At 40.3% G+C, this 26932-nt stretch overlaps 1 protein-coding gene across 1 annotated transcript; it reads left to right on the top strand.

Annotated features, from left to right (window-relative positions):
- Window positions 1-18195: 18195 nt before the first annotated feature.
- Window positions 18196-20619, top strand: LOC127102641 (uncharacterized). Its single transcript, XM_051039986.1, has one exon. It carries the CDS (start codon window positions 18196-18198, stop codon window positions 20617-20619), a length of 2424 nt encoding a protein of 807 aa, XP_050895943.1.
- Window positions 20620-26932: the final 6313 nt, after the last annotated feature.

Genomic DNA, 26932 nt, shown 5'->3' with positions numbered 1-26932 from the left:
GCACCAGACAAACTGTCTTGAAAGTAGTGGATCAAGAGTTGATCGTTGTCGGTCTGCGTTGACATCTTTCTGGCATACATGACCAAGTGTGCCAAAGGACAAGTGTTCCCCTTATACTTCTCAAAGTCTGGGACCTTGAATTTAACAGGTATTTTCACACCGGGAACCAGACAAAGTTCGGCTGCTGACTTGCCGAAGAGATCTTTGCCTCTGAGAGTTCTCAATTCCTTTCTCAGCTCGAGGAATTGATCGTTCATTGCATCCATTTTCTCATGAACATCTGAGCCCTCAGATGCCTCAGAATGATAAATGGTGTCGTCTACCCTAGGCATGGTATGCACGACAGGAGGAACAGGAATAGGGACCGGGCTAGATGCCGGCATTTGAGCAAACGTAGGAGCTGGCAGATCAGGCATGAAGCCGGGAGGCATCCCCCAAGGAAAACCGGGAGGCATGGCATTTGGCTGCTGGGCACTAACAGGCACCGATGAAGTAGCTATCTCTGATATAACCGTCCGCTGAACGGGAGTTGCTGGCTGTTGGGCAGGCTGATTCTGGGCGGCCAGAAGTTGTTCCATCAGAGCGCCAAGTCTGGCAACTTCATCTCTCAGACTCTGGTTCTCTTGTTCCAACTGCTCCATAATCCTTGCAGAGTTGACTCTCGTATAATACCGGTGAGTCAGCTTGTCTTCAAAATAAATGAAGAGCAAAGGTTAGAACCGGAAGACCAGAAACAAAGGAGTACCTGTTTATGCAAGAATGATGCATGAAATGCTTGTGCAAATGCTTTGATTTTCAAGGGACCCTTAGGGTATTTGTTTGCAATATTTTGAATATTTAAACCATTTTGATTGCTCATGGAAAATATTTCATTCAAAATACTAAGACAAAGAAGTACAGCATTCTTTTAAATATTACAAAGAGAAAAGGTAAATGACATCCTATGGATCCCTATTAGCTCGGGATGCTGGAAGACGAGAAGTGTACAATTTCTTGATCTCTCTCTCATAGGCAGCCTCCATATCAGCCTTCTCTTTTGCAAGTTGATCATACTTCCTTTTCCAGAATTTGGATGACTGAGGAAGCAGAGAAGTCCAAGCGTCGTTCGGATCATCGATCACTCGGTGCTCGAGAAATTCAATCATATCATCTTTCTCCTTGAGCTGCTGCAGCAATTCCTCTCTCTCGCGGATCCAGGCACGCGAAAGGTCTTCTTCTCTCAACTCCTCTACACGTTGGGTAGGGAGGGTTGAAGGCCCAGCCACATCCAACAGTGTAGGTCTTGGATGATCATATGGCATCAGATAGGTAGCAGCCCTCTGTCTGACCCAAGAGGTGTAGGGCTCCAAAGCAATGCAGTTCTTTGGACCCAATTCATTCCTACTCTTCTTACGGATATTGCGCCAAGCGCGGACGAATCTGGCTTTCAGGCCTTGGGGATCTTTACCCTCCTGAAAGAACCTTCTAACAGAATGTTATGGGGTTTATCCTTTAGGGGGAACCCAAGCTGACGACGTGCAAGCGTAGGGTTGTAGGTAATCCCACCACATGTACCAAGAAGAGGCACATTGGGGAATTCACCACAAGAATTGATGATCTGAACGGTATCATACACGCGATCATACCAGGTGATATCATCATTGGTGAGAGACATAAGTCTCTGAGACCACCGTAGACATCCCTTGTTCTCCTTGAAAGCAACTGTCTGCGGCAAGTGCGAAATAAACCACTTGTACAGCAGGGGTAGACAGCAGACAATGACTCCTCCATTCTTCATATTCCTTAGATGCAAGGAGACATATGCATCACCCAACAAGGTCGGAACCGGATTAAGGACTGAAAAGATCCTAATGGCATTCATATCGACGAACTTGTCAAAGTTGGGAAACAGCACCAATCCATAGATAAGCAATACGAATAGAGCCTCAAAGGCATCCTCACTCATGGCCTTCCCATAAAAGGTAGCTTGGGCAATGAGGAACTCGGAAGGAAAACCCTGAATTCCGCCTTTGGTAGTCAGATTAGCTCTAATCAGATCTTCATCTATATGCAACAAGCTGGGAATCTCTCGGGCAGATGGAATACTCTCTAGGCCACTGAACGGCACTTGATCCAGAATAGGAATCCCAATAAGGTGAGAGTATTCTTCCAAAGTCGGCAACAACTGGAAGTCCGGAAATAAGAAGCAATGATAGAGCGGATCATAGAACTGAGCAAGAGTGCTCATCAATCCCTCATCCACTTGAGTAGTTAACAGCGGCAGAAGCTTCCCATATCGAGCCTTGAAACCCAAGGGATCTAATACATACGATGTCAGATTCCTTAACTCTTTTACATCGGGCTGCTTAAAGCTGTACTTCTTTGTATGCCTTTTCGGTCTTTCCATGTCTGAAAATTTTGCAAATAAACCCTTTAAGTTCCTTGAAAATTTTCTCTTTTGATGACATGAATGTGGATGAATGCGTGAATGCATGAATGCAACAAACACACTCAAGGATCAAACAAAGCACACCAAACAAAGGTCGTGGGAAAGCTCTATGTATCCCTAATATCAATCATCCATTTTGGTGGATTTAGGTTTTCACCTTATCGACACCCAAGTTCCATTGATATTAACGGTACATGAACCGGTTCAAACATTCCTAATATCAACCAGCCGCTTTGATGGATTTTAGGTTTTACACCTGATCCGGGATCCATTGATATTAACAATGTTTGAACGACTCAACCACGAATCACGGGTTTGTTGAGAGTCACGAGCATGGGGTCTCGGTTAAGAACCACCCAAAGGGAGTGTACTAGGGTTTAAACCTGCCAGACATGTTCTATCAGAGGTTCCCATAATCATCGTTCCATCTTTCGAATATTATCGGAGGAACGAATACTCGTATTCCAAGAATATTCTCAAGAGAAACTCTTATGAGTGTAGTATCGCGTAACAATCGTATCAGAACTGACATCTGAACGACCTCCGCACTACGGTCCTAAAAATAGGCCAAGATGGGTTTGGTAAACTAAGGTCCTTGGCTTCTGCGGAACATGATTGAAAGAATAATGCCTAACCACAAATAACTTGTGTGACATTATTAGTTCAACATGACCTCCACCAAGTGAATGGACTCGCAAGTCAACTGGCTAAGGACTACTCCACACCAGTCGACAAGACTATGCCATTCTCCTATCCTAGAGAGCACTCGAGTTCGGGTATAGAACTCATCTCACAGATCACCAAAGCAAACAGCAAATGTATATCAAGCAATTCACACATTACAATCAATACAGTGATCCCAAATTGTACAAAAATATGTCAGAAATGACAAATAATAACATATATCACAACAAGGGTGAAAAGTAGGCAATACCAACCAGAGATTCTGGGTTCGTTCCCCAGCAGAGTCGCCACTTTTCTGTAGCGGTGTATTCGTCGCTATATGATCTATCGATTAAACCATAAGCTAGGATACATTGAAAATTTCGAGTCGCCACCGCACTTTTATTTATCCAAAGGACTGGCTAAAAAGCGAACAAAAGCCTAAGAAGTTTTACACGTAGAAAACTAATAAAAAGATCAGAGATTCTGGGTAAGGGGTAAATTACGCAATGGGAAGGTGTTAGGCACCCACTACGTCCTAGGTACTCCTAGGGAGCCCTTTTCACACTTGTTATGCAAAAATTATTATTTGTTATGACATAAAGGTTGTGCAAACATGATTGGGATGGTGAGAAAAGAATATGCAAGTTTATTATGTTATTGGGTTCGAACGGATGAACCCGTTGCCTACGTACCTTCCATCAAAGGTAAGGATCAGAACGCCGTAGTTCGGCTAAAAGATTTCCAAAAAGTGGGTTAGGTTCAATTTTAAACACAAACCCTAGGTCTTACGTTATCCACGGGAGAAAACTCAACCTTATACAAACAACAACGTCCACCATGTGAGAACAGCTTCAACTTGCCAGGGAGGGGTTAACCCTATAATAGGCAAGGAAGACTTACAATTCAATCACTAAAGACAGAAGGTGAGATTAACATCAACCACTAAGATAAATCAAACCTATAGCTCATGTATGAAAAGATTAATGGACAAAGCCAAAACAAGTGAATGGGTGGAGTTATTGATTATGATTATGAAAATGGAGTCAAAGTATGATTAAGATCAATTCAAATAAGTATTATGAAATGAGTTTGAAAAAAGTCAAGGACTTGAGTCCAGGTTTTTAGTTAGAAAAACATGAAGATGTTTGCACAACACTTATGTCACGTTTAAAAGATAAAGTGTGAAAGGTCTAGGACATAATGGATGATGAATGGATGAAGGATGGATAGTAAAACTTCTTAGAAGGTTCACTTCTTGAAATCATATAGCAGATGATTCAAGTGTGTCCTTTGGAATGCATTTAATAATAACAAACAAGCAAAGCAAGCAAGAGCGGATATCGGACGCCAATCAATGGTCTTATACCAATCTCCTAAAATAAAACGGGATATCAGATGCCACTCAATGGACTTACACTAATCTCCACAGGCAAAGAAATAAAAAGCGGATACCGGATACCAATAGATGGATTTACACCAGTCTCCTAAAACAGAAATGGATATCAGATGCCACTCAACGGTCTTACACTAATCTCCTCAAAAGAAAAACAAAGATGAACTATGGAAGTCAACTGCCAATCTATCTGGACTTAGGTTAACTCCACAGTATGGTCACAGGAAATCCAATGCCACATCACAGGGACTTACAATGGATCCTCACATACAAGAACAAAGGCAACAATATGATCACAGGAATGCAAATGCCAACTTACAGGGACTTATAATTGCAACCTCTCACACAAACAGATGAACAAACTATGATCACAGGAAAGCAGATGCCAACTTACAGGGACTTATAACTGCAACCTCACATACAAATCAAACAGATCACATTATGATCACAGGACAACAGACGCCAACTTACAGGGACTTATAACTGTATCCTCACATACACACAGATAAACAGAAGATATGAGTGACCAATGAGGTCTTACACTCTATCCTTCCATATCACAGGAGCAAATGCCAAAGCAATGGACTTACAATTGTCCTCAATGGGCAAACAACAATGATAGCATCACAAAACAAATGAGATGATCATGCATTAATGGCAATTGATGATGATGATAAATGCATAGCATACAGGCAGACAAATGCACATGAAGCAAATCAATCAATCAATGAATATCAAACAGCACACTCTATAGCCAAACAATGGGGGCTCACACAAGAGGGTTTGACTTTGAAAGTCCACTGTAATAGGTGAAGGTCGCTCTTAACCTGGCCATTGAGGGGCTCAGGTGAAGCAGATGAAAAGGAGATGAGGAGTATGCCTCATTGCTTCAATCTCATATCATAGAGAGCATCAAAGAAAGTGTGGGAGTTCATAAAGTAGGAACTCTCTCCACATTATTGACTCTATAGATCTTGGGTTTTTATCTCAATGCTTCAACCATGTAATGGGAGCAAAGAGAGGACACACTGAATAGTGGGGGATAGATTGCTTATCCCTACCTTCCACCAATTGCCTTACTTGAAGGACTTTTCCTGCTTAGGACAAATTTAAACAAACACAGGCACTGCCTCTTAAGGAGGACTTCAGACAGTTTGCCCGGTCAAATAACAGACCGGGTCTCCAGACTACATGAAGAAGAAGTAATTATACCTCAAAGCAAATGCTAAAAAGCAAAGCAAGCAAGCAAGTTCAAAGAACTTAAGCAACTAAAGCACCTGCAAAAATCAAACCAATTATTAAACAGCTCAACAGTCAAAATCAAAAGACAATGAACCAATAGTCAACCACAGAGGGACCAATTGTGCAAGGCACAAAGACTCAAGCATATGAGTCACCTACAAAATAAATGTTAGCACATGATAAACAAATCAACTCAATCAAAATTGAATGATCCTTGGGCATTGGTGCTCAACCTGAAACAGATGAACTCAACATGAGCTTAGAAGACCACTAGGACTAGCCTAGGGTCAAAAATGAAAGAAAAAGTCAAGGCAGCAAGGGAAAGTCAACCCAAACCAAGTCTAAACATTCAAGAAGCATTCTCAATTGAATTCATAATCATATCATGCATCATGGTCATTTCATATGCAAAAAGGATGCAAAGCATGGCAAGAGAAGCATACAAAAGTCAACAGCAAAGACTTCATTCAAAAGTCAACTCAAACAATCTCAAAAATCATGAAATAAATCACACTCAATCCTAACATCTAACATGGTATACATGCAAAATTTCATGGCATTTGGATGAGAGGAAGGCAGGCAATTAAAATCATGAAATCAAACCAAGTTCAAGTAAGCATGGTGAAAGTCAACAATCATGGGTCAACTTCAAAAAATCATATCAATTTGAAAACAGAAGAGAAATGAATGAGATTAACACCAATGCAATGCTCAAAGAGTCTAGTTATCACATATGAAAATTCATGATCATACAATAAGATTTGAGAATTTCATAAAGGATTTGGCAAGGCATAGCACAAAAAGTCAACAAATGACCAAGTATGGAAGAAAATTCTCAATTAAATGGAAAACAGCATGATTAATTCCAAAAAAAATTCATACATCAATTAGACATACAAGGGATCATTCATGCAAAATTTCAAGTGATTTGGATAAGAGGAAGCATGTGAACAAAAATTGGGAAAATGTATGATCATGGTATAGCACCAAATGCAACACACAACTTCAGAAAATCATAACTCTCAATCCACAAATGATAAATGCACAAACTTTATATGGAAATGAAGGTTAATGTGTCTAGTTTTACCACAAAAAATTTCAAAGGCATTGGACATAACATGAGAATTTCACAATTGAAATGGCACAATGTATCATTTATGCATACATGTTGGGAAAACAAATATCAATAAAATATCCAGCCAATGAAAAATTTATTAAAAATCAAAATCAAATACTAGACACTCTTGTGAAAATGATGGAAAAAGTTTCATGATTTTTGGATTTGATTTGAGTGAAATATGAATTATGGAAGATTGGTAAATATTTGGATGAAACATGAACAAAAGTAAGGCATGGCAAGTCAACATAAGTTGACCGATGGCATTTTTGCAATTCTAACTATCACTTATCAAAACGGTTGTATTTTGGAGGGCCAAACGAAATAACCTGATTGGTTGGCCCTCAATGTAACAGTACACACAACAACAACAGCCAATCGAAAATCAAGTTGCTGGGCAACATAAACCCTAGGGTTTCAACTATGGCAAGGCATTCTTGTGCAACCAACTCAACAACGAATTTCAACATCATCAAACAAAAAAGCATGGCGTTGATGCAGCAGGTTCATGACACAACATACAAACAATAAAATTCAAACATGATTCATGAAAAATCTGGGCAGACATGCTTTATGGTTGGTACAGCAATTCATGTTCATGTGACCAACATCAACAGACCAACATACACAGCAGGATAGTCATCCTCCTTATCACAACAGCAAGGCATAGCATCATGTTCATCAATCATCATATCAAGTAGAACAAACAAAAGCAACAACATGTTTCAAAATTGCAGCATGGTTTTAGCATGGCAGCATGTTCATAAACAAAACAACAGCACATGACAGTATATAAACAGCATGGATTTCTGGGCCAAGTTCAAACAGCAATAGCAGCATCAGTTTCATGTTTATGGTTCATCAACATCAAAATAAAAAAAAATCGACCATCACCCAACAGCATATCATTTAGCAGGACATTGGTACAGGAACATCAATCAATACTAACCAAAACACAATGTTCAAATTTCTGGAAATTAAAACAGGTGAAGCTCATGAACAGCAGGGGTTTATGGTTTTAGAAACAACAGCACATAGCAGCAAGCATTTGGCAATGTGTAGCAGCAGGCAATCAACAACATGGTTACATGTATTCATCACTAATAATCATTCAAAAATAAACAGCAGCATACAACATGTTTCAACACTGCAGCAGGTATCATGAACATCAACATCATCATCATACCAAATTCGAGTAACAATACACAATGACATGGTAATAACTTCATCATGCAGCATTAAGGTTTTGGCAATGTTCTAGCAAGCATTTAACAAGCGTACAACACAGTCACATTGGTTTTTTCTGAACATGTTCATGAGATTCAAAACAGTATGGCAAGCTCCATCATTCAACAATGTTCATCAGAAAACAACAGCATATAGCAGCATAGACATTTGGCAATGTGTAGCAACAGGGTTTATGCATCATTCTACAGTATGACCAATCAGCATAGCAGCAAGCATTTGGCAAATCACATGAGCACGACTCATGCACCAACAGACCAACAGCAGGAAGAAAATACTGGACAGTTGAGGTTTAACAGCATGGCATTGGCATTACAGTAGGTCTATACATTCATGTTCATTAACCAATAAAACTCAAACAGCCACATGGACACCACATGATAATACACTCATGAGGTTTATGCAACATATAACACACAGCAACCAAAACATAGGCTGGATTTTTGGAAACAGTATGAGGGTTTGGCTTATGTAGCAACACAATTAACATCATCATTCAAACAACAAGAAAACAGCAACAATCAACAACATTCAACACATCCAGCAACAATAATCCAACAGGCCCTGCAACAACTATCATTATAGAACATCAACCAACATTGGAACAAGCATGCTCATGGGAAATTTCAACCAAGTTGAGCCAACATCCAAACAGAACCAAACAACGGCAACATTGGAAATGTTCATACAGCAAGCAGAGTTTATGGTTTGGCATGGACAGCAGCATGTAAATATTAAGCATCATCAAGCTAACAACAAAACCAAACACAACAGGTGGAATCCCTGGGCAGTTCATCATAACAGCAACATCACACAATAACAGCCAGCATACTCATGGGGATTTCATAGGCAGAGTTCTAGGTTCAAGCATAAACAGCATACACATTCATCATCAATAATTCGAATTTTCAATGATATTTCCAGAAATTAAAAACACACACATAAAGATGCTCAGCATGGCAAGGTGAATGAGAAACCAACATCAATTTTCAACCAAACATGTTGTGTACCAGGAATCGAGCAAAACATCATATGAGCACCAAACTTATTTTTCAGATTTCTTGGCCAAAACACAACCAAATTAAGCATGCTTTAGTTCTCTAGAGTCAGCATAAGAATACCTTTCAAAAGCATATTATAGCATGGTAAAAAGGGGAGGTCGATTTACTTACTTATTTTTGAAGAAAGTGTGAAGCAGTGTTGCTTTGGTGGATTTAAGGGCAAACAGATGATGATGATGCTTTGCAATGAAGGGTACTTGAGGTTGCTTGGCTCAAAGATGCAGGAAAATGTCCAATTTCGATTTCACCATGGTTGAATGCTTGGAGATGCAGAACAAAAGGAGGTGTTCCAGTTGACAAATGATGCTCAAAAGCACTCCCAAACAATGTTTAGATGATGGAGGAAGCAAGGGTTGCTCGTGTCTCTTGATGGTTGGGACAGAATTTTTCAAATGCCAATTTGCAAGAAGAGAGTGAGAGTGTGTTTTCTGTGTGGTATGGCTGCAGTCTAGGGTTGTGGAATGAGCTGAGCAAATGCTTTTATGTGACTGTTTAGAGTTAGTTAATCAAATGGTAATCTGGTTTTGACTTAATGAACCTATTTGCAAAAATTGCTAAGTGGAGCAAATGGAAATGGAGGTGTGTAGGCTGCTCAAATTGGGCCTGCTACAGGCTGCAAAAAGGACAACATATTTGCTGTTTTGGTTGTACAAGAAAATGCTGTACTGATTTTTACTTTTGTGAAGCTTCTTTTGCCAAATTGCCAAATTTGCATTTTGATTCAAAATGATGATGGAATGATGGTATGGACATGGTTTTGGAATTGGAACAAGTCACAAATGTGATATGGAACATTTCCCAATTGACCAAATCAAGAAAAAGTCAAAAACTCAAAAAGTCAAAGTTTGGTTAAACTTTGAATTTAAATGCAAAAGGTCCAAAAATGCCATTTTGAATGGTAAGGTTTTAGGTCATGAAATTTATATTTTTGGAAAGAGGATGAAAAATGTGGTGTGTAGGAAAAAACCCCACCAAATTTGGCCTTATGGTTTGAGAGTTATGGCTTGTTGAAGTTCAAAAATTGGTGAAAATGATTTGATCATATCTTGACAACCACACATGGGATTTTGATGTTCTTGGACTTTTTGAAAATGGGAGAACAAGATCTTCAACTTTCATGTTGGGCAAAAATTCATTTGAAGCTTGTATCATGATGTAAGTTTAAGATCAAGAAGTTTCCATTTTTGGCAGTTGAAATTACAGGTCCACTTTCTATTTCTGGAAAATTTCTGATTTGACTTGATTTCTTCCATGATGAGTTTTGACATGATATATGAGACTTATACAAGCATGAATGAACTCCTTCAAATCAATTCTATCCATCCAATCTCTGATTAAATCCACTGTTGACCAAGTTTGACTTTTCTAGGGTTTTGGACTGATTGAACTTCTTCTGATGATTTCCAAACCCTAAATCCTTGAGACCTTGACTTCAAATGAGGTCTCAAGGTGTATGAACCTTTGATTAATGATCATGATGTCCAAATTCTGCAAGAATGGCCATCATCCATTGCTTTGACTGATCAATGACTGACTTTGACCTAATTGCTGATGATTGCTTCAACTGCAAGCAACAAGGTTAAACTGACAATATTTTTGTACTTTTTGAATGATAAACATATGAAAGCAAAGATATACAAATGCAAAGTATGCTTGGTGATCAAGAAACAAAACCACAAGGCAAACTATCCACTAGAAGGGGACAAAGGCATGCAATGATCCTTGAGGTTATGATATGAATGATATGGGCCATGAGGGATCTTAGGGCCCAAAATTGGGGTCTTACAGGGTATCCCACAAATAAAGTGGAATACCTAGCAAGCTACTTGTTCCTGGGAATATGTGAACCCTTACAACATTCAGCACACAGGTCAGGATACCAAATCAGGGTGCAATCGAGAATTACACCGTAAAAGAAACACATCAGTAGGAATGTCAGGCAAAATAACGCATGATTAAAATAGAACAGATCAGATAAGCATAGAACAGAACAACCAAAATATTAGCGACTGTCACGTTCGCCTCTGCCTCGCCTAACGAAGGCTTAGCGAATACTCGCTACATGCTCGCTTAGCGATGTGCTAGCGAGCGGCTGCGGGTTTTGAATTTCAGAACAGTACAATCTCAGCATGCTGCACGCCCTATGGCATCCAATACAGAAGTTACATGGTTCAACATTCAAGATATTCAGGCACACTTAAACTCACATGCAAAACCTCAAATATGTTTACGAATTCAATTATAATATCACATGCAAATTACGAACATAAAACGGTAATAGTAATGCAAACCTGTTTACAATGGAATTGCGACCTTGAATTGGCAAGTCGGATTGAGTTGGGCGGAGGTAACCTTGATGCAGATGAGTTTCCTTCAGGGTTTCCTTTAGGGTTGCTCTGAATTCTCTGGGTTAGCCTCCAGGGTTTGCTGTGCCTTCTCTCGATCTCCCGTCTTCCTTCCGTTTTCGTTCTCCCTCTTTCTGACTGAAGTTGCGGTGTTTATAATGCTCTTTTTGTGACCTAATGGGCTCAGAATGAAGCCCAGGATTTTCTGATATTCGCAAGCTTCGCTAGGCGAGTGGCGTAGCGAAGAGTTCGCTAAGCGAAGGAATTGCTCGCCTAGCGAGCAAGCCAGTTTAGGCCATTTTCTGGATTTAGCCATCTGTGTGCTGGGTCTTTGTTCTTTTAAGGTCAATGCCTTGAGTAATGAGTTGGAGTGTCTTGAAAATGCCTTGTAATATTAACGGGCAAATTTTGGGGTATGACAGTTCCTATGGACGAAGGGCAGGGGACCGATGATGAGTATGACCGACGCGACCAGTCACCAGCTCATGATATTCCTGCTGCATCACCTGCACACACCGCACCTTCTTCCTCTAACCTTTTTGCAGGTGTCATACCCCAAAATTCACCCTACCCCGATACAACTTTCATCTGATTCATGGCCCTACTGCACAGGCATGCTTTCATTATTTCATCATTATTTCATTGAACTTTCATAACTAAATACATATTACACGGACTCAAGGTATGGTGTTTATACCCGAAAAACATGGGGTTATCCAGTTAAAGTTCTAAAAAAAAAAAATTGGACTGGGTAATCGGTTACCCTAATCGTGGTAATCGATCACCCAGACAAAAAATTAATTTTTTGGCCATTTTGGACTATGTAATTGATTACCCTAATCATGGTAATCGATTACACAGAAAAAAAATTGATTTTTTGGCCATTTTGGACTGTGTAATCGATTACCCTAATCATGGTAATCGATTACACCTGCGTGGACAGCAGCAGTAGCTCTATTTTTTACACATAGTACTTTTTGGGTCACCCCCTTTTCCACCTACTTTCCCTATAAATAGAGGTACTATTTCCCCTCATTTTTCATGCTTCTTAGCTCCTAAAAGTTCTGTCCAAGTACCATTCACTCTCCTCTCCAAACCTAGGTCAAAACAAAAAAATGTTCTCACTTAAAAAAGTCACCCCACCAACTTTTTTGTGCTCTTTTCATATTTTTTTCAAAACTTCTCACTCTCTAACACTCATAACTCAGCTTCTTCACTATACCTCCACCATACACACTTTCATCCTAAACCCCTTGCTTTGTATCCAAGCTCAACACCATTTCAACCTACCCTTCTTCAACATTTTTTTGGTAATGATTTTAGCTTAAACTTTGTTAACTTTTTGGTTCTGTTTTTGTGTTGAAAATGGTTATTTGTTCTTGGTTGATCTTTTGAGAGGGTTTAGACTCAAACTTGTAAAAAATGATTAACTTTGGTTTACACTCTTTTCTTTTGGGATTTCTTGCTCTTGCTACTTTTATCCCCCATCTTTAATCAAACTTTGTATTTTGTTTTATTTGCTATTTATTGTTGACTTGTTTTCACATTTATTTGGTTGATGAGATCTATTAGATCATGGCCATGGTTGTTTACAGTTGATAAAACCTTCAATGTTTCAAACCTATTAATGATTGATCAATAGATCCTTCATGATACTTTGAGGCATTGATAGGTTGCCTCTATTTCAACCATATTTGGGTCATTTGATACATAGATGAAACCATTTTCTTTACATTAACTTGTTATTCTATTTGCTTATTGTTATTCTACTAACCACTAACTACTAACTCCTAACATTTACATTATTTCACTTTACTTCCTTGCAATTTATTTTATTGTTCACTTTATTTCAAGTACTTTATGTTTATGTTTATGTTTATGTTTATGTTTATTGTTATCTAACCATATCATTTACATTTTGCTAATTTATTTACTCTCTTACTATCTTGCTAAATAAAAGAGGAGTAAAAACAAAAAATAAAGAGAACAAATCATAATATTGATAGATGGACTTAGGGTTGCATAACTTTCTTTGTTAAAAATCTATTGATAGTTGATTTTTCAATCATCTTCAATACTTTGCATCAATAATAAGCTATCCCTTAATGTGTCATATTTTGAGTCTTTTTTACCTATGAAAAATAGTCCTCAAGATGTTCATTTTGTACATATTACTAACCACTAATTATACTTCACTAACTTTTTTTTTATCATTAACCCTTGTTATTGCGATTTTGTTACTATTAACTTGTGATTTATTTTGTGTCATTTACATTACTAACCATTTTTATTGTGATATTGTCATTCTTTATCTTGTGATTTACTTTTATGTCATTACCTTGTAATTTACATTCAAGTACTCATTATCATCATCATTGTACAAACTCATCATGCATGTTTATTTACTTGTTATTTATTTTATTGTCATCATACATTAAAAATAACAAAAACATGATAAAATGGTAAGACCAAAAATATTCACTCCACTCTTAATCAACTTGGACTTAGAGGATTTCATCTTAGGACCTTTGCTTGGAAGTCTTACTTTACTCTTTGTGATACTTTGTAAACATTTGGATTTTCATCCGTAACTTACATGCATGTTATAAGAATGGCATCATGGCACCACCTTAGGGGGACATGTTTGTAAGACCATTATCCTTTGTTTAGCTTAGGTCACTTTTGCACACAAAAGACTTTCTCTTGGGCTACCTTACAATGAGACTCTTTAATTTCTTGTTGGTTACTTTGCATTCATGTTGCATAAGCCAAATTTCATAATTAAAATAAAATAAACCCTTGACTCAACGTCAAGTGGCATTTTCTTAGCCAAATTCAAAAATACTTAGTAATTACGATTATTATTATGCGCCATGAGCCTTAAGTGGTGGAGAATGAGTGAGAATGGAGCATTCCTACCCTTACTCTGATTATTTTGGACGCAAGACGCTTGGCTTGTTGTCTAGAATAATCACCTCCGCCCATAGACTTTAGTACAAAATAATCACAAACATTCTTTCATAAAACCCTTATTCAAGGTAAAAACAATACAACTCATCAAACTCATTTTTATGCCTTTGGGCATCATCCTGAAAACCCTTTTCTCAAAGGTAAAATCAACCAACACACAAATATTTTCTACTCCGAACTACATAGCTATGATTCCTCATCCCCGAATGAGTGATACGTAGGCACAAGGGCCCCAATCCTTGGCGAGCACTATAATAACAAAAACACCCCATTCTTTTCACACATTCTTTTGAAAATAAAACAATAATAGATAAATCCCTTGTATGTAAAACAACCCAAATGGTTCCCATGGAGTACCATGGACGTAAGGGGTGCTAATACCTTCCCCTTACGTAACCGACTTCCGAACCCAAATCTCGGTTGCGAGACCGAATCCTTATTCTCTTTTAGCGCTTCCCGTGCGCGTCTCTTTTCCGAGGGTTTTATCAACTATTTCCCCTCTCCTCTCCGATAGAGGTAAACTAAATAAAATTCGGTGGCGACTCTTCTGACTTTGCCTCTCTTTGGCATCTCTTTAGTCCCGGTTTCGTTATCGTGAAATCCCGATAGCGACAGCAGGTACTACTTCGGTGGAGATTTTATCTATTGTCTATTTTTTTCTTTATATGTCGCTTTTGATGCTAACCTGTGCATATTTTCTTTGTTTACCTGTTGGTCCGAAACCCTGACTCTGTGACGAAGAATTTTTGGAAGCAATAATGATTGCAAAGGAAAAAACCTTGTGTGAAGGACTCCCCACCCGAGTCTGAGAGTTTGCTTGAGATAGGAGAGGTTGAGTAGTATTGATCCGTGAGGTGCCTTCCTCGTTAGGGTCGTACGAGAACCTCACTTAGTGGTAGATTCTCTTAAGGGGATTGATAACCGTCGTGCTTTCGACGTAAGCATCTTTTCTTTTACTAGAGTCAATGACCCTAAGACCCCTTTTAGAACCTTTAAAACTATGGCTAGCCTAGACCGATGGTCGTGTAGTATAGGCCACCGAGGTGCCTTCCTCGTAAGGGTCGATACGAAGATCTCACTTAGAGTAGATGACTTTGATGGAGCAGTCGCCTGGCAAGTAAATTGACATAAGCGGCTGACAGTCAAGGAAGTCCATGACTCTAGGGGCAGATTCTTACACCCAATTTTCCAAAAGCCTTAGATCACACAAAGCGAGAACCTTGGTTTACTAAGCAGTCATTATTAACTCCATGCTTCGTCACGATGGTCCAAAACCATGAACCCATGCCTAAAATCCTGTGGAAATAATAAACCAATCATTCATTCATACATTCATTCATCATCAAAATTATAAGCAAAGCTCTTAAAATTTTTGTTTGTTCCGACGTAGAATTACAAGACTATTTTCCGACACAATCATGGATACTTCAACAAGCAAAAGCACTGCTTCTTTCCGCTTCAAGAGTCCCGACATCAGTTCATTAAAGGTCCTCTGTTCAAAGGCCGTAGCCCTCAAAGACAACAAGTTTAGAGCCAATTTTGGGAACATCGTAGATCTTCTAACCGAGAAGGTTGATTATTGTGTTATCACTACAATGTCCCAATACTATGACGTCCCTTTAAGATGCTTCACTTTCCTCGACTTCCAAATCTCTCCAACCTTGGAAGACCTCGAGAGACTCCTCAATCGACCAATCAAGGAATACAACCCTTTCCCGAAATTGGAAGAAGGATTTTGTTTGACCGAGCTCTCACTCACCTTGGGTATCAACACCAACAAGCTAGTGGACAATTGGGGCGTTAAAGGATCCCTCAAAGGTTTAACTCAAAAGTTCCTAGAAGCCCATGCTTGGGAAATGATTAAAGAAGGAAGACCCGACTTTTGTAGTGCAACCTTGGCACTTTTGATTCATGGAATTGTCCTCTTCCCAAATCTGGACAAGTTCGTGGATCAATTAGCAGTTGAAGTCTTTTTAACAAAGAATCCGGTGCCTTTTTTACTTGCCGATTTCTACCATACCTTCCATACAAGGCATGAGAAGAAAGGAGGTACTTTCCTTTGTTGCGCTCCTATGCTACATCTTTGGATGAGGGCCCGCATGCCGCAAAGTGGACCTTTCACCGAAAACAAACTGACATGGCCGCAAAGGTTCGCATCTCTCTCTGCCAACTCAATTCTATGGTACAAGAGGGAATGGGATATAAAGGATGTCATCACAAGATGTGGAGAGTTCTCCAACGTACCCTTGATAGGAACACAAGGTTGCATCAACTACAACCTTGCTATACTCAAGAGACAACTAGGGTACGCCATGACAAGTCCCCCCGAGGAAAGAGATTTCATTCCATTTGTCATCAATACCGTGGATCCGCTTGATTCAAACGTGAAAAGAGTGAGAAAAGCTTGGACAAGCATAGTCCGTATTGACCATGAATGGGGCAAGAAAAATATCCTAGCCAAGGAACCCTACTATGTGTGGGTAAAAGAGAGGGCTAGGGTGTTTAAGATACCGTTTCTATTTGATCCTTCTTCATTCCCGTTGATGCCCGAGCCCGAGCCTATCCTACAAGAGGACATGGACAAACTTACCAGCCAAATCAAAGAGCTCGAGTTGGAAAACACTCAACTACGAGTCCAACTCAATCGTGTCAAGGAATGTAACCACGTCTTGGAGGATAAGGGTAAGCAAGTCTATGAAAAATTTGAAGATAGCAAGAAAAGGCTCCGATTAGCCGAGGGACAAAGAGTTTGGGTTGGTGGAGCTTTACAAGGAGCTAATTCTGAGCTAGACTTCTGCAACGAGGAGTTGGATCGAGCATCCCGAATCATCAAGGACCTTGAAAATACTGTCGAGAGGTCTAATACCATGAAGAAAGAAGCGAGGGAAGATTACGAGGCCCAGATTCTTGAACTAAGGACCACTCTAAAAGATTATAAGGATTTTCTAGCCAAGGAGCAACTAGAGAAAGAAAAGATTCACCGAAGCTTCATGCGTGAGCAGTTCAACCTTGGACGAGCTTGCGAGCAAATCAAGAACTTGAAGAGGGGAATCTATGACCAAGCCTATGTAGAATTGCAAAACAACTGCAGAAATTGGGAAGAGCCTTGCCATGGATTCGAAGCTGCCATTGTTCAAAGGGACGAAATCATCCATAATCTCCAAGCCCTTTACGAAGAATGGAGGGACAAGTACACCAACATGACGGTATTAACCAACTATGCCCTTCAAGACTTTCCCGACAAGTTAAAGGAGGCAGATCTGATCATGTGCCCAGATAATACCCCCAAAGAGGTCTACCACTTCGTCAAGTTTTGCAAAAGAACAATGGTCGAACTCATCACCGACATTGAGGCTCTCTGCAAGTCTCAAGGGGTCACTTTTAGGGTGGATATCTAGTTGGTTTATTTGGTTCCATTACTTGTATTTTGCAACTTCTATGTATTGCTGTCTATTTTCCCTTTAAAGGATGAATGAAAGTTGGGATTTTTCTCTATTGTGTTTTCCTTTATTCATGATTATGAACGTGAATCGTCAAGTAGTTTTTGCAATGAATAAACATGAATAACTAAAAAGAGATTTGCTTTAACACAAAACAATTCATGCATCATATGCATCTTTCGAAACACAAAAACATAAAAAACTCATCCATCCACCCCTTTTTCCTTCCAGAACCACTCTCCAAAGCTGACTTTTCGGTACGATACACGAGGACGTCGACAAGCTGTCATGGAGCAACTTCAAGAGAACCAAGTTGTCCTTCAGGAAGAAGTATCCCAAATACGGTCCCAAATGCGGCAGTTGATGGAGACTATTCAAGTTGTCGCAAGAGGCCAAGAGGTTATGGCAAAAATGCAAGAAGAAATGAACCAACGTGCCAGTACTACCAATCCTCCTACCCCTCCAGCGGTCGAGATTCCGACTCCTGTTCCTCAAGTTGATCCTCCAATTTACATTATTGCACCCGACGGTGTTCCAAACGACAATCCTCATCCTCATATTTTTGAGACAGACGACCAACTCGATGCATTCTTCAACTCAAGGGATGCTTCTCAGGATGACGCCTTCGGTTCGGCAACCAACAAGGTGGAGAGGAAGGTAAAGGCTATCGAGGAAAAGCTCAAGGCAATGGGGAGCACTTATGTTTTGGGCCTTGATGCGGCAGAAATGTGCTTAGTACCTGGGGTCATCATTCCGACCAAGTTCAAAGTTCCGAACTTTGAAAAATATAAGGGAAATAGCGACCCTAGAACGCACATTAGGGCATACTGCCGAAAGATGGCTGCCTATTCCAGCGATGATCAACTTTTAATGCATTTTTTCCAGGATTCCATCAGTGGGGCATCTTTGGATTGGTACATGCAACTTGAGGGCAACCATATTCGCACCTGGAGGGAAATGGACGAGGCATTCCTCAAGCACTATCAGTACAACACTGATATGGCACCTAATTGCACGCAGTTGCAAAATCTGACTCAGAGGTCTGAGGAGTCCTTCAAAGAGTATGCCCAGCGGTGGAGGGAATTAGCTTCTAGGGTACAACCCCCATTTCTAGAAAGAGAACTGGTAGACATGTTTATGGGGAACCTGCAAGGTCCATACCTTGATAGAATGGTAGGGAGCACCTCTTCGGGCTTTTCCGACCTGGTCTTAGCCGGTGAAAGGATAGAAAATATGATTAAAATGGGAAAGATCCAGAACTCTGCCAGTACTTCTAGTGCATCGAAGAAACCTTTTGTTCCCTACGGTAAAAAACGAGAAGGCGAGACCAATGCTGCCTCCATCATTCGAACAAGAAATCCCACTTATCCACAAGTAGCTACCATAGCTCCCGTCCAACCGAGTCAACAACAACCATTTGCAATTCCTATTCATACTCAACAACAACAATGGTATCCACAACAACCGCAACGTCAACAACCACAATATCAACAACAACAACAAAGGATGCGAAGGCCCGAGAGAAGATTTGACACAGTTCCCATGCCTTATAGCCACATTCTACCATATTTATTAAGGGGATCACTTGTACAACTAAAGGAGTTAGGACCCTCACCAGCGGTTCTTTCTTCCGGTTATGATGCAAATGCTCGCTGTGAATTTCATTATGGCGCTCCTGGGCATTCGATCGAGATTTGTAAAGCATTAAAGTACAAGGTTCAAGATCTTATTGATTCTAAGGCAATCACGTTCGCCCCCAAGGGGCCGAATGTAAATAATAACCCAATGCCCCCTCACAACAATGCATCAGTGAATATGATGGAAGCTGACAATGGAAGGAGATTGATGTCCTGTGTGGACGAGTTAAAAACACCACTCATCGAGATCAAGAATGCTTTAATGAAGGATAATGCATTTCCCATCTGTAGTAATGACTGTGAACACTGTCTGATTAACCCGCAACAATGTAGAACATTGAAGTCTGTCATACAACAATTAATGGACCAAGGGATCTTGGTGGTAGACTTCCCGTCCACAAAGGAAGATGTGTCTACCCTCGAGATACCATACGACGAAGTCCCTCCTCTGCAAATTCCATACGACTTCTCTCAGTCAACTCTGTCGACAAATCCTGTTACTCCAATCATAACAACAGTTCCCACACCATTCCCATATGTTGACACCAAGGCAGTCCCATGGATGTATGACACCTCAGTCTACATTCATGGTCAGAAAATTCAAGAAGAACCGTTAAAGTCTAGTGATCCAATGATCAATATCACCGGCACTAGCGGAATCACGAGAAGTGGAAGGATATTTGCGTCGACACCCACTCCAATTGGAACTATCAATCCTTCAACTTCAGACAAAGGCAAACAAATTGATGGCGCTCAGCAAAGACAAGACCCCGCACCTTCCAATGAAGTAGACGAGTTCTTACGCATTATCAAGAAGAGCGATTATCGAGTAGTTGATCAGCTTAACCAGATACCCTCAAAGATCTCAATGTTGTCTTTATTAATGTGCTCGGAGGCCCATATGGATGCTTTGGTAAAATTTATGAGGACAACTCACGTACCGCAAGAGATATCTATTTGTCAGTTTGAAGGAGTAGTTAACAATATCGCTACTAGCTTAAGCTTGGGTTTCAGTGATGAAGAGCTTCTCGCCGAGGGGAGGAATAATAACAAGGCTCTCCATATTTCTATTTAGTGTATGGACACAGTCCTATCAAGAGTTTTGGTAGACACTGGGTCTTCCCTCAATGTGATGCCTAAGAGCTCCTTTGCTAAACTAACTGTTGAAGGACTCGTAATGAAGCCGAGTGAGCTTATAGTAAGAGCATTTGATGGGACTAGAAGGACTGTAATCGGTGAGGTGAATTTGCCTATGAAGATTGGTCCCCATATTTTCCTTATCACTTTCTTCGTAATGGATATCTATCCAGCCTACAGTTGTCTGCTTGGGAGGCCTTGGATCCATTCAGCTGGTGCAGTCACTTCAACGCTCCACCAAAAATTGAAATTCTTAGCCGATGATAAACTAGTTGTTGTCGAGGGTGAGGAGGACATTATGGTAAGTCACCTCGCATCTTTCCGATACATTGAAGGAGAAGGGGAGATAAGGGAAGTCCTATTCCAATCATTTGAAGTTATCAATGTTGAAATGGTTTGCCCAGCAAGGGACGAATCCAAAGATGCCGAATCTCCCATGGCATATCTTAAAGACGCCCTGACAATCATAAAGGATGGACACCCCCAAGGATGGGGAAGATTGCTTAAACTTCCTGCCAACAAGGACCGCACTGGTTTGGGATACAACTCCCAGAATTTGAAGAAGCCCGCGCCAATAGCTACAAGGGGATCAGTGCTCCCGCTATCCGAAAACTTCTCAAGTGCTGGTTACCTGGATTACAACCGTATTTGTGTCGTGGAAGAAGAAGAAGAAGAAGATGATGGGTTGATCTTCACAAAGACTGATGGAAATGGTGCCACCAAATGGACCGAGATTGAAATACCTAAAGTGACCTTGATTGAAATGTAATTCCCAATGTTGTTTTCCTTCCTTTTTTATCAAAAGAACCCATGTCAAGCCCAAGGCATGGGGGAATCATGTGTAGGGCCTCATCAAATTTCCTTATTAATCATTAATGAAAAAGGGTTCATGTTTGCAATCAATTTTGAGATCATTGCCTTTCATTTATTTATTTCACCTTTTTTAAATGGCATTTTTCTTTTTTAAAAAAAAATCTTTTCAAATCATCCTTTCTTTCATACCAATAAAAGCGTGGACCTTAAATCATGCAGATCATCCTCGACAACCACCAATGACAATTCTGCTACAGTCTCATACGACTTTGACAACCCGATTAATCAAGCTGATGAAGAGTGTGAGGAAGAGGCCGAACTCCCAAAAGAATTGGCAAGGCTGCTCAAGCAGGAGGAAAAAGTCATCCAGCTGCACAAAGAATTAGTGGAAGTGATTAACCTTGGGACAGATGAGGAAGCGAAAGAAGTCCGAGTCGGCTCCGCTCTACAAGACGAGGTGAAGACAAAATTGATTGAGCTCTTGAAGGAATACAAAGATGTGTTTGCATGGTCATACCAAGATATGCCCGACCTCGATACTGACATTGTGGTCCATCATCTACCCCTTAAAGAAGAATGCCCTCCAGTAAAGCAAAAACTACGAAGGACCCGTCCCGACATGGCTATGAAAATCAAGGAGGAGGTATAAAAGCAGCTCAACGCCGGCTTCCTAGCGGTCTCCAATTATCCTCAATGGATAGGTAACATTGTGCTTGTACCTAAGAAGGATGGCAAAGTAAGAATGTGCATAGATTATAGAAATCTAAATAGAGAAAGTCCCAAAGATGACTTTCCACTGCCACACATTGACGTGCTAGTAGATAATACCGCTCAGTTCTCTGTTTTCTCTTTTATGGATGGTTTCTCCGGTTATAACCAGATCCACATGGCTCAAGAAGATATGGAGAAAACCACTTTCATAACACCATGGGGCACCTTCTGCTACAAGGTGATGCCTTTTGGATTGAAGAACGCCGGCGCCACATACCAACGAGCCATGGTCACTCTCTTTCACGATATGATCCATAAACAGATTGAGGTTTACGTCGACGACATGATAGCCAAGTCTCAAACCGAATAAGAACACCTTGTCAATCTAGGAAAGTTGTTTGAGAGGCTAAGGAAGTTCAAATTGAGGCTTAATCCCAACAAATGCACATTTGGGGTAAGATCCGGCAAATTGTTAGGTTTTATCGTCAGTCAACGTGGCATCGAAGTAGATCCCGAGAAAGTAAAGGCCATACAAGCTATACCTGCACTCAAAACCGAGAAGGAAGTCCGAGGATTCCTAGGTAGATTGAACTACATTTCTAGGTTCATATCTCACCTCACTGCCACTTGTGATCCAATCTTCAAACTTCTTCGAAAGGATCAAGCCATCATTTGGAACGATGACTGCCAAGACGCATTTGAGAAAATAAAGGAATATTTTCAAGAACCTCCTGTGTTGATGCCTCATGTACCTGGTAGACCATTAATCATGTATCTCACCGTTCTCGAAGGATCAATGGGTTGTGTCCTCGGCCAACATGACGAGACTGGTAGAAAAGAGCATGCAATATACTATTTGAGCAAGAAGTTCACTGATTGCGAGAGTAGGTATTCGATGCTTGAAAAGACTTGTTGCGCACTAGCATAGGCTGCCAAACGTTTAAGACAATACATGCTCACTCATACGACATTGTTGATCTCTAAAATGGATCCTGTCAAATACATCTTTGAGAAGTCAGCTCTAACCGGTAGAATAGCCCGATGCCAAATGGCTTTAACCGAGTATGATATTCAACATGTCACTCAAAAGGCCATCAAAGGGAATGTATTGTTTAATTATCTTGCACAACAACCCTTGGAGGACTATCAGTCTATGTGTTTCGAATTCCCCGACGAGGGTATCATGTTGATTAGGGATTACAACATCCCCGGTCCCGAGGAAGGACCCGAGCCTGGATCCCGATGGACCATGGTTTTTGATGGAGTTTCTAATGCTCATGGCAATGGCGTTGGGGCAGTAATCACTTCTCCAACTAATTTCCACCTCCCCTTCACCGCCCGATTGTGTTTTGAATGTACAAACAATATGGCCGAATACGAGGCTTGTATCTTTGGTATTGAAGCTACTATCGATCTTAGAATCAAAATCCTGAAAGTCTATGGGGACTCAGCCATGGTAATCAGCCAAGTCAAAGGAGATTGGGATACTAGAGATCATAAGCTCATTCCTTACAAAGAGCATGTCTTGAAACTAGTCCCCTACTTCGATGAAATTACATTCCATCACATCCCTCGAGAAGAGAATCAGCTAGCTGACGCTTTGGCAACTTTGGCGTCCATGTTTAAAGTTAAGTGGAAGAACGAAGTGCCATCCTTTCACCTGAACTACTTGGACGAACCTACTTACTGTCTGGAAGTAGAAGACGAGCTGACGGTCATCCTTGGTTCCATGGCATCATGAAATTCTTAGAGAACCAAGAGTATCCTGCGGACGCGTCCATCACCGACAAGAAGTATCTTCGAAATCTGTCATCCAAATTCTTCTTAAGTGGAGGGGTATTATACAAGAGAAATTATGATTCTGTTTTGCTTAGATGTGTGAACAAGCAAGAAGCAAACCAAATTATAATGGAAATTCATGAAGGATCCTTTGGAACGCATGCCAGTGGGAGCACTATGGTGAAGAAAATTTTAAGGGCCGGATATTACTGGATGACTATGAAGATTGACTGTCATCGCCACGTCCAAACCTGCCACAAGTTCCAGATCTATGCCGCTAAGATCCATGTGTCGTCAACACCTCTCAATGTCCTAACATTACCTTGGCCTTTCGCCATGTGGGGCATTGACGTGATCGGACGCATAGAGCCAACTGCCTCGAACAGACACCGCTTCATCCTTGTAGCCATTGACTATTTCACAAAATGGGTAGAAGCAGTCTCGTACGCCAACGTTACCAGACAGGTGGTGACTCGATTCCTCAGAAAATAAATCATTTGTCGTTATGGGGCCCTCAACAAGATCATTACTGATAATGGATCTAACCTCAATAATAAAATGATGAAAGAGCTATGCCAAAATTTCAAGATCGACCACCACAACTCATCGCCTTATAGGCCTAAGATGAATGGCGTTGTTGAGGCAGCTAACAAAACATCAAGAAGATCGTGCAAAAGATGGTGGAAACCTACAAAGATTGGCACAAAATGCTCCCATTCGCATTACACGGCTATCGTACTTCCGTACGCACTTCCACTGGGGCAACTCCCTTCTCCCTTGTGTACGGCACGGATGTAGTCTTACCAGTCGAAGTAGAGATTCCTTCCTTAAGGATTTTGACAGATGTTAAGCTTGATGAGTGTAAGTGGGTACAAGCTCGATTTGACCAACTAAACCTCATTGATGAGAAGCGCTTAGCAGCCATCTGCCATGGCCAACTTTATCAAAAGCGCATCAAGAGGGCACATGACAAAAAGGTTTTCCCCCGCAGCATAAAGGCCGAAGACCTCGTATTGAAGAAGATTCTTCCAATCCATACTGACCCAAAGGGAAAATGGACGCCAAACTACGAAGGTCTGTATGTTGTAAGAAAGGTCTTCTCCGGAGGAGCCTTGATCCTTGCAACTATGGATGGTGAAGATCTTCCATCCCCGGTGAATGCGGACGCAGTCAAAAAATACTATGCTTAAATATATATATATATATATATATATATATATATATATATATATATATATATATATATATATATATATATATATATATATATATATATATATATATATATATATATATATATATATATATATATATATATATATATATATATATATATATATATATATATATATATATATATATATATAGCCCGATATGTTGAAAACCCGAAAGGGCAACTTATGCAAAAATGGGTATCCCGGTAGACTGAAAACCCGAAAGGACGGTCTAGGCAAAAAATAGGGATTTAATAAGAGCAAGAGGCTGCATCCCGTAAGGAATCTTTCTTCATTCCTTGGCGAGTCAATTATGTGGGTCCCCAGCAAGTCAATCCTATCACCCTCCTTCAAAAAGGCAAGATCAAAGGGCGACCAAAGGCATATAGGCTATAGCAGAGTTAGAATTTGGAGGAAACTCGAGATGTTTCATTGCCATTACAATTATCATTTCCTTTTCGCAATCACCTCTTTTAGGAATTGCTTTCCTTTGTACAAAATTCCCTATTGGTGGAACCACTTGTCAATAAAAATCAGTTCCCTCACATGTGTTCCATATTTTTACTTTTCCTGCTTTGTCTGCGAAATATGACCTTTTTCTAAATAAAATTACATGGGAAATTTTCGATTAAAAGACCTTTTTTTAAAAAAAACTATAAGGGAGACAATATCGAATTACATTCCTTTTAGAATTTTGCTAAAGGTAATCAAAACACATTTCCAACCCAAGGGTGTCACACAGTTCTTTGGACTAGGCCGATCATTTCTCCCCCCAATAGGAATTCTCAAACATTACATTCAGCGCTTGCTTAGATGTCGAACTCCAATTTCTCAAGTATCGAAAAGTCAATACAATTCACCCAATCACCCTTTTTAAGTCCAATCACCATTGGCATTCCCCAAATACACTCCTCCGCAAAGCCCAAACATACTTGCCGTAACTTGCAAACCCTGCATTTCATGTATTCCCCATGAAAGCCCAAACATGCATTGGCATACATAACATCACATCATAAGTATCTCCTTAACTTACTCGAACTAACTCATCAGAGTTCAGAATTTTCAACCCGTTGTTAGGAATTTTCCCCAATAAAAATCAATGTTCATCCTCAAAACATTTCCCAAGCACAACCACGCATTTCAGCCGTTGCTGGGAATCGTCGCCAAGCTGTTTCATTTCATTGTCAAGTTTCCCCAGAGGAGTCAATGCTGAGAAACATCATTGTACTTCTTCTATCCCTAGAAAGTCAACACATTTTTCCTTTTCCCCGCAGAGTCAGGTATTCTTAGCCATTATTAAGAATCGTCACTGAATTCTCATTTTTTATACTAGAGGCGTTTTGCATTCATTCCCCAAGCCGAGTCAGACCTTCATAGCCGAGAATCATCCTTGAATTCATTTTTCTCCAGTAGATGTCAGGTATTCCAGCCATTTCTAGGAACCGTCACTTGACATCTGTATTCTCCTCAGCAGAGTCAGGTATTCTTAGCCGTAGCTAAGAATCATCACTGAGTTGTTTGATCCTCCCGGAGGATTTAAGGTATTCTAGCCATCGCTAAGAATCGTCACTGTACCTTCGCGAGAAAAAAATTGTATCTCCAGTCGAGTCATGTATTCTAGCCTTCTCTAAGAATCGTCACTGATTTCGTTTCGTTTGACCCCTAATAGATGTTTTGTGTTCCAGACGTTGTTAAGGAACACTGTCTTGTTTTTTCCCCAGTCGTTACTAGGAG

Source organism: Lathyrus oleraceus, chromosome 7 (genome assembly GCF_024323335.1).
Source record: "Lathyrus oleraceus cultivar Zhongwan6 chromosome 7, CAAS_Psat_ZW6_1.0, whole genome shotgun sequence".
In the NCBI taxonomy this organism is placed as follows: Eukaryota; Viridiplantae; Streptophyta; class Magnoliopsida; order Fabales; family Fabaceae; genus Lathyrus; species Lathyrus oleraceus.
The sequence above is the reverse complement of the archived record's forward strand: the minus strand, read 5'-3'. Positions and strand labels throughout refer to the sequence as shown.

Coding starts and splice junctions, on each gene's coding strand:
- LOC127102641 (XM_051039986.1), top strand. CDS start 18,196: ATGGAGCAACTTCAAGAGAACCAAGTTGTCCTTCAGGAAGAAGTATCC.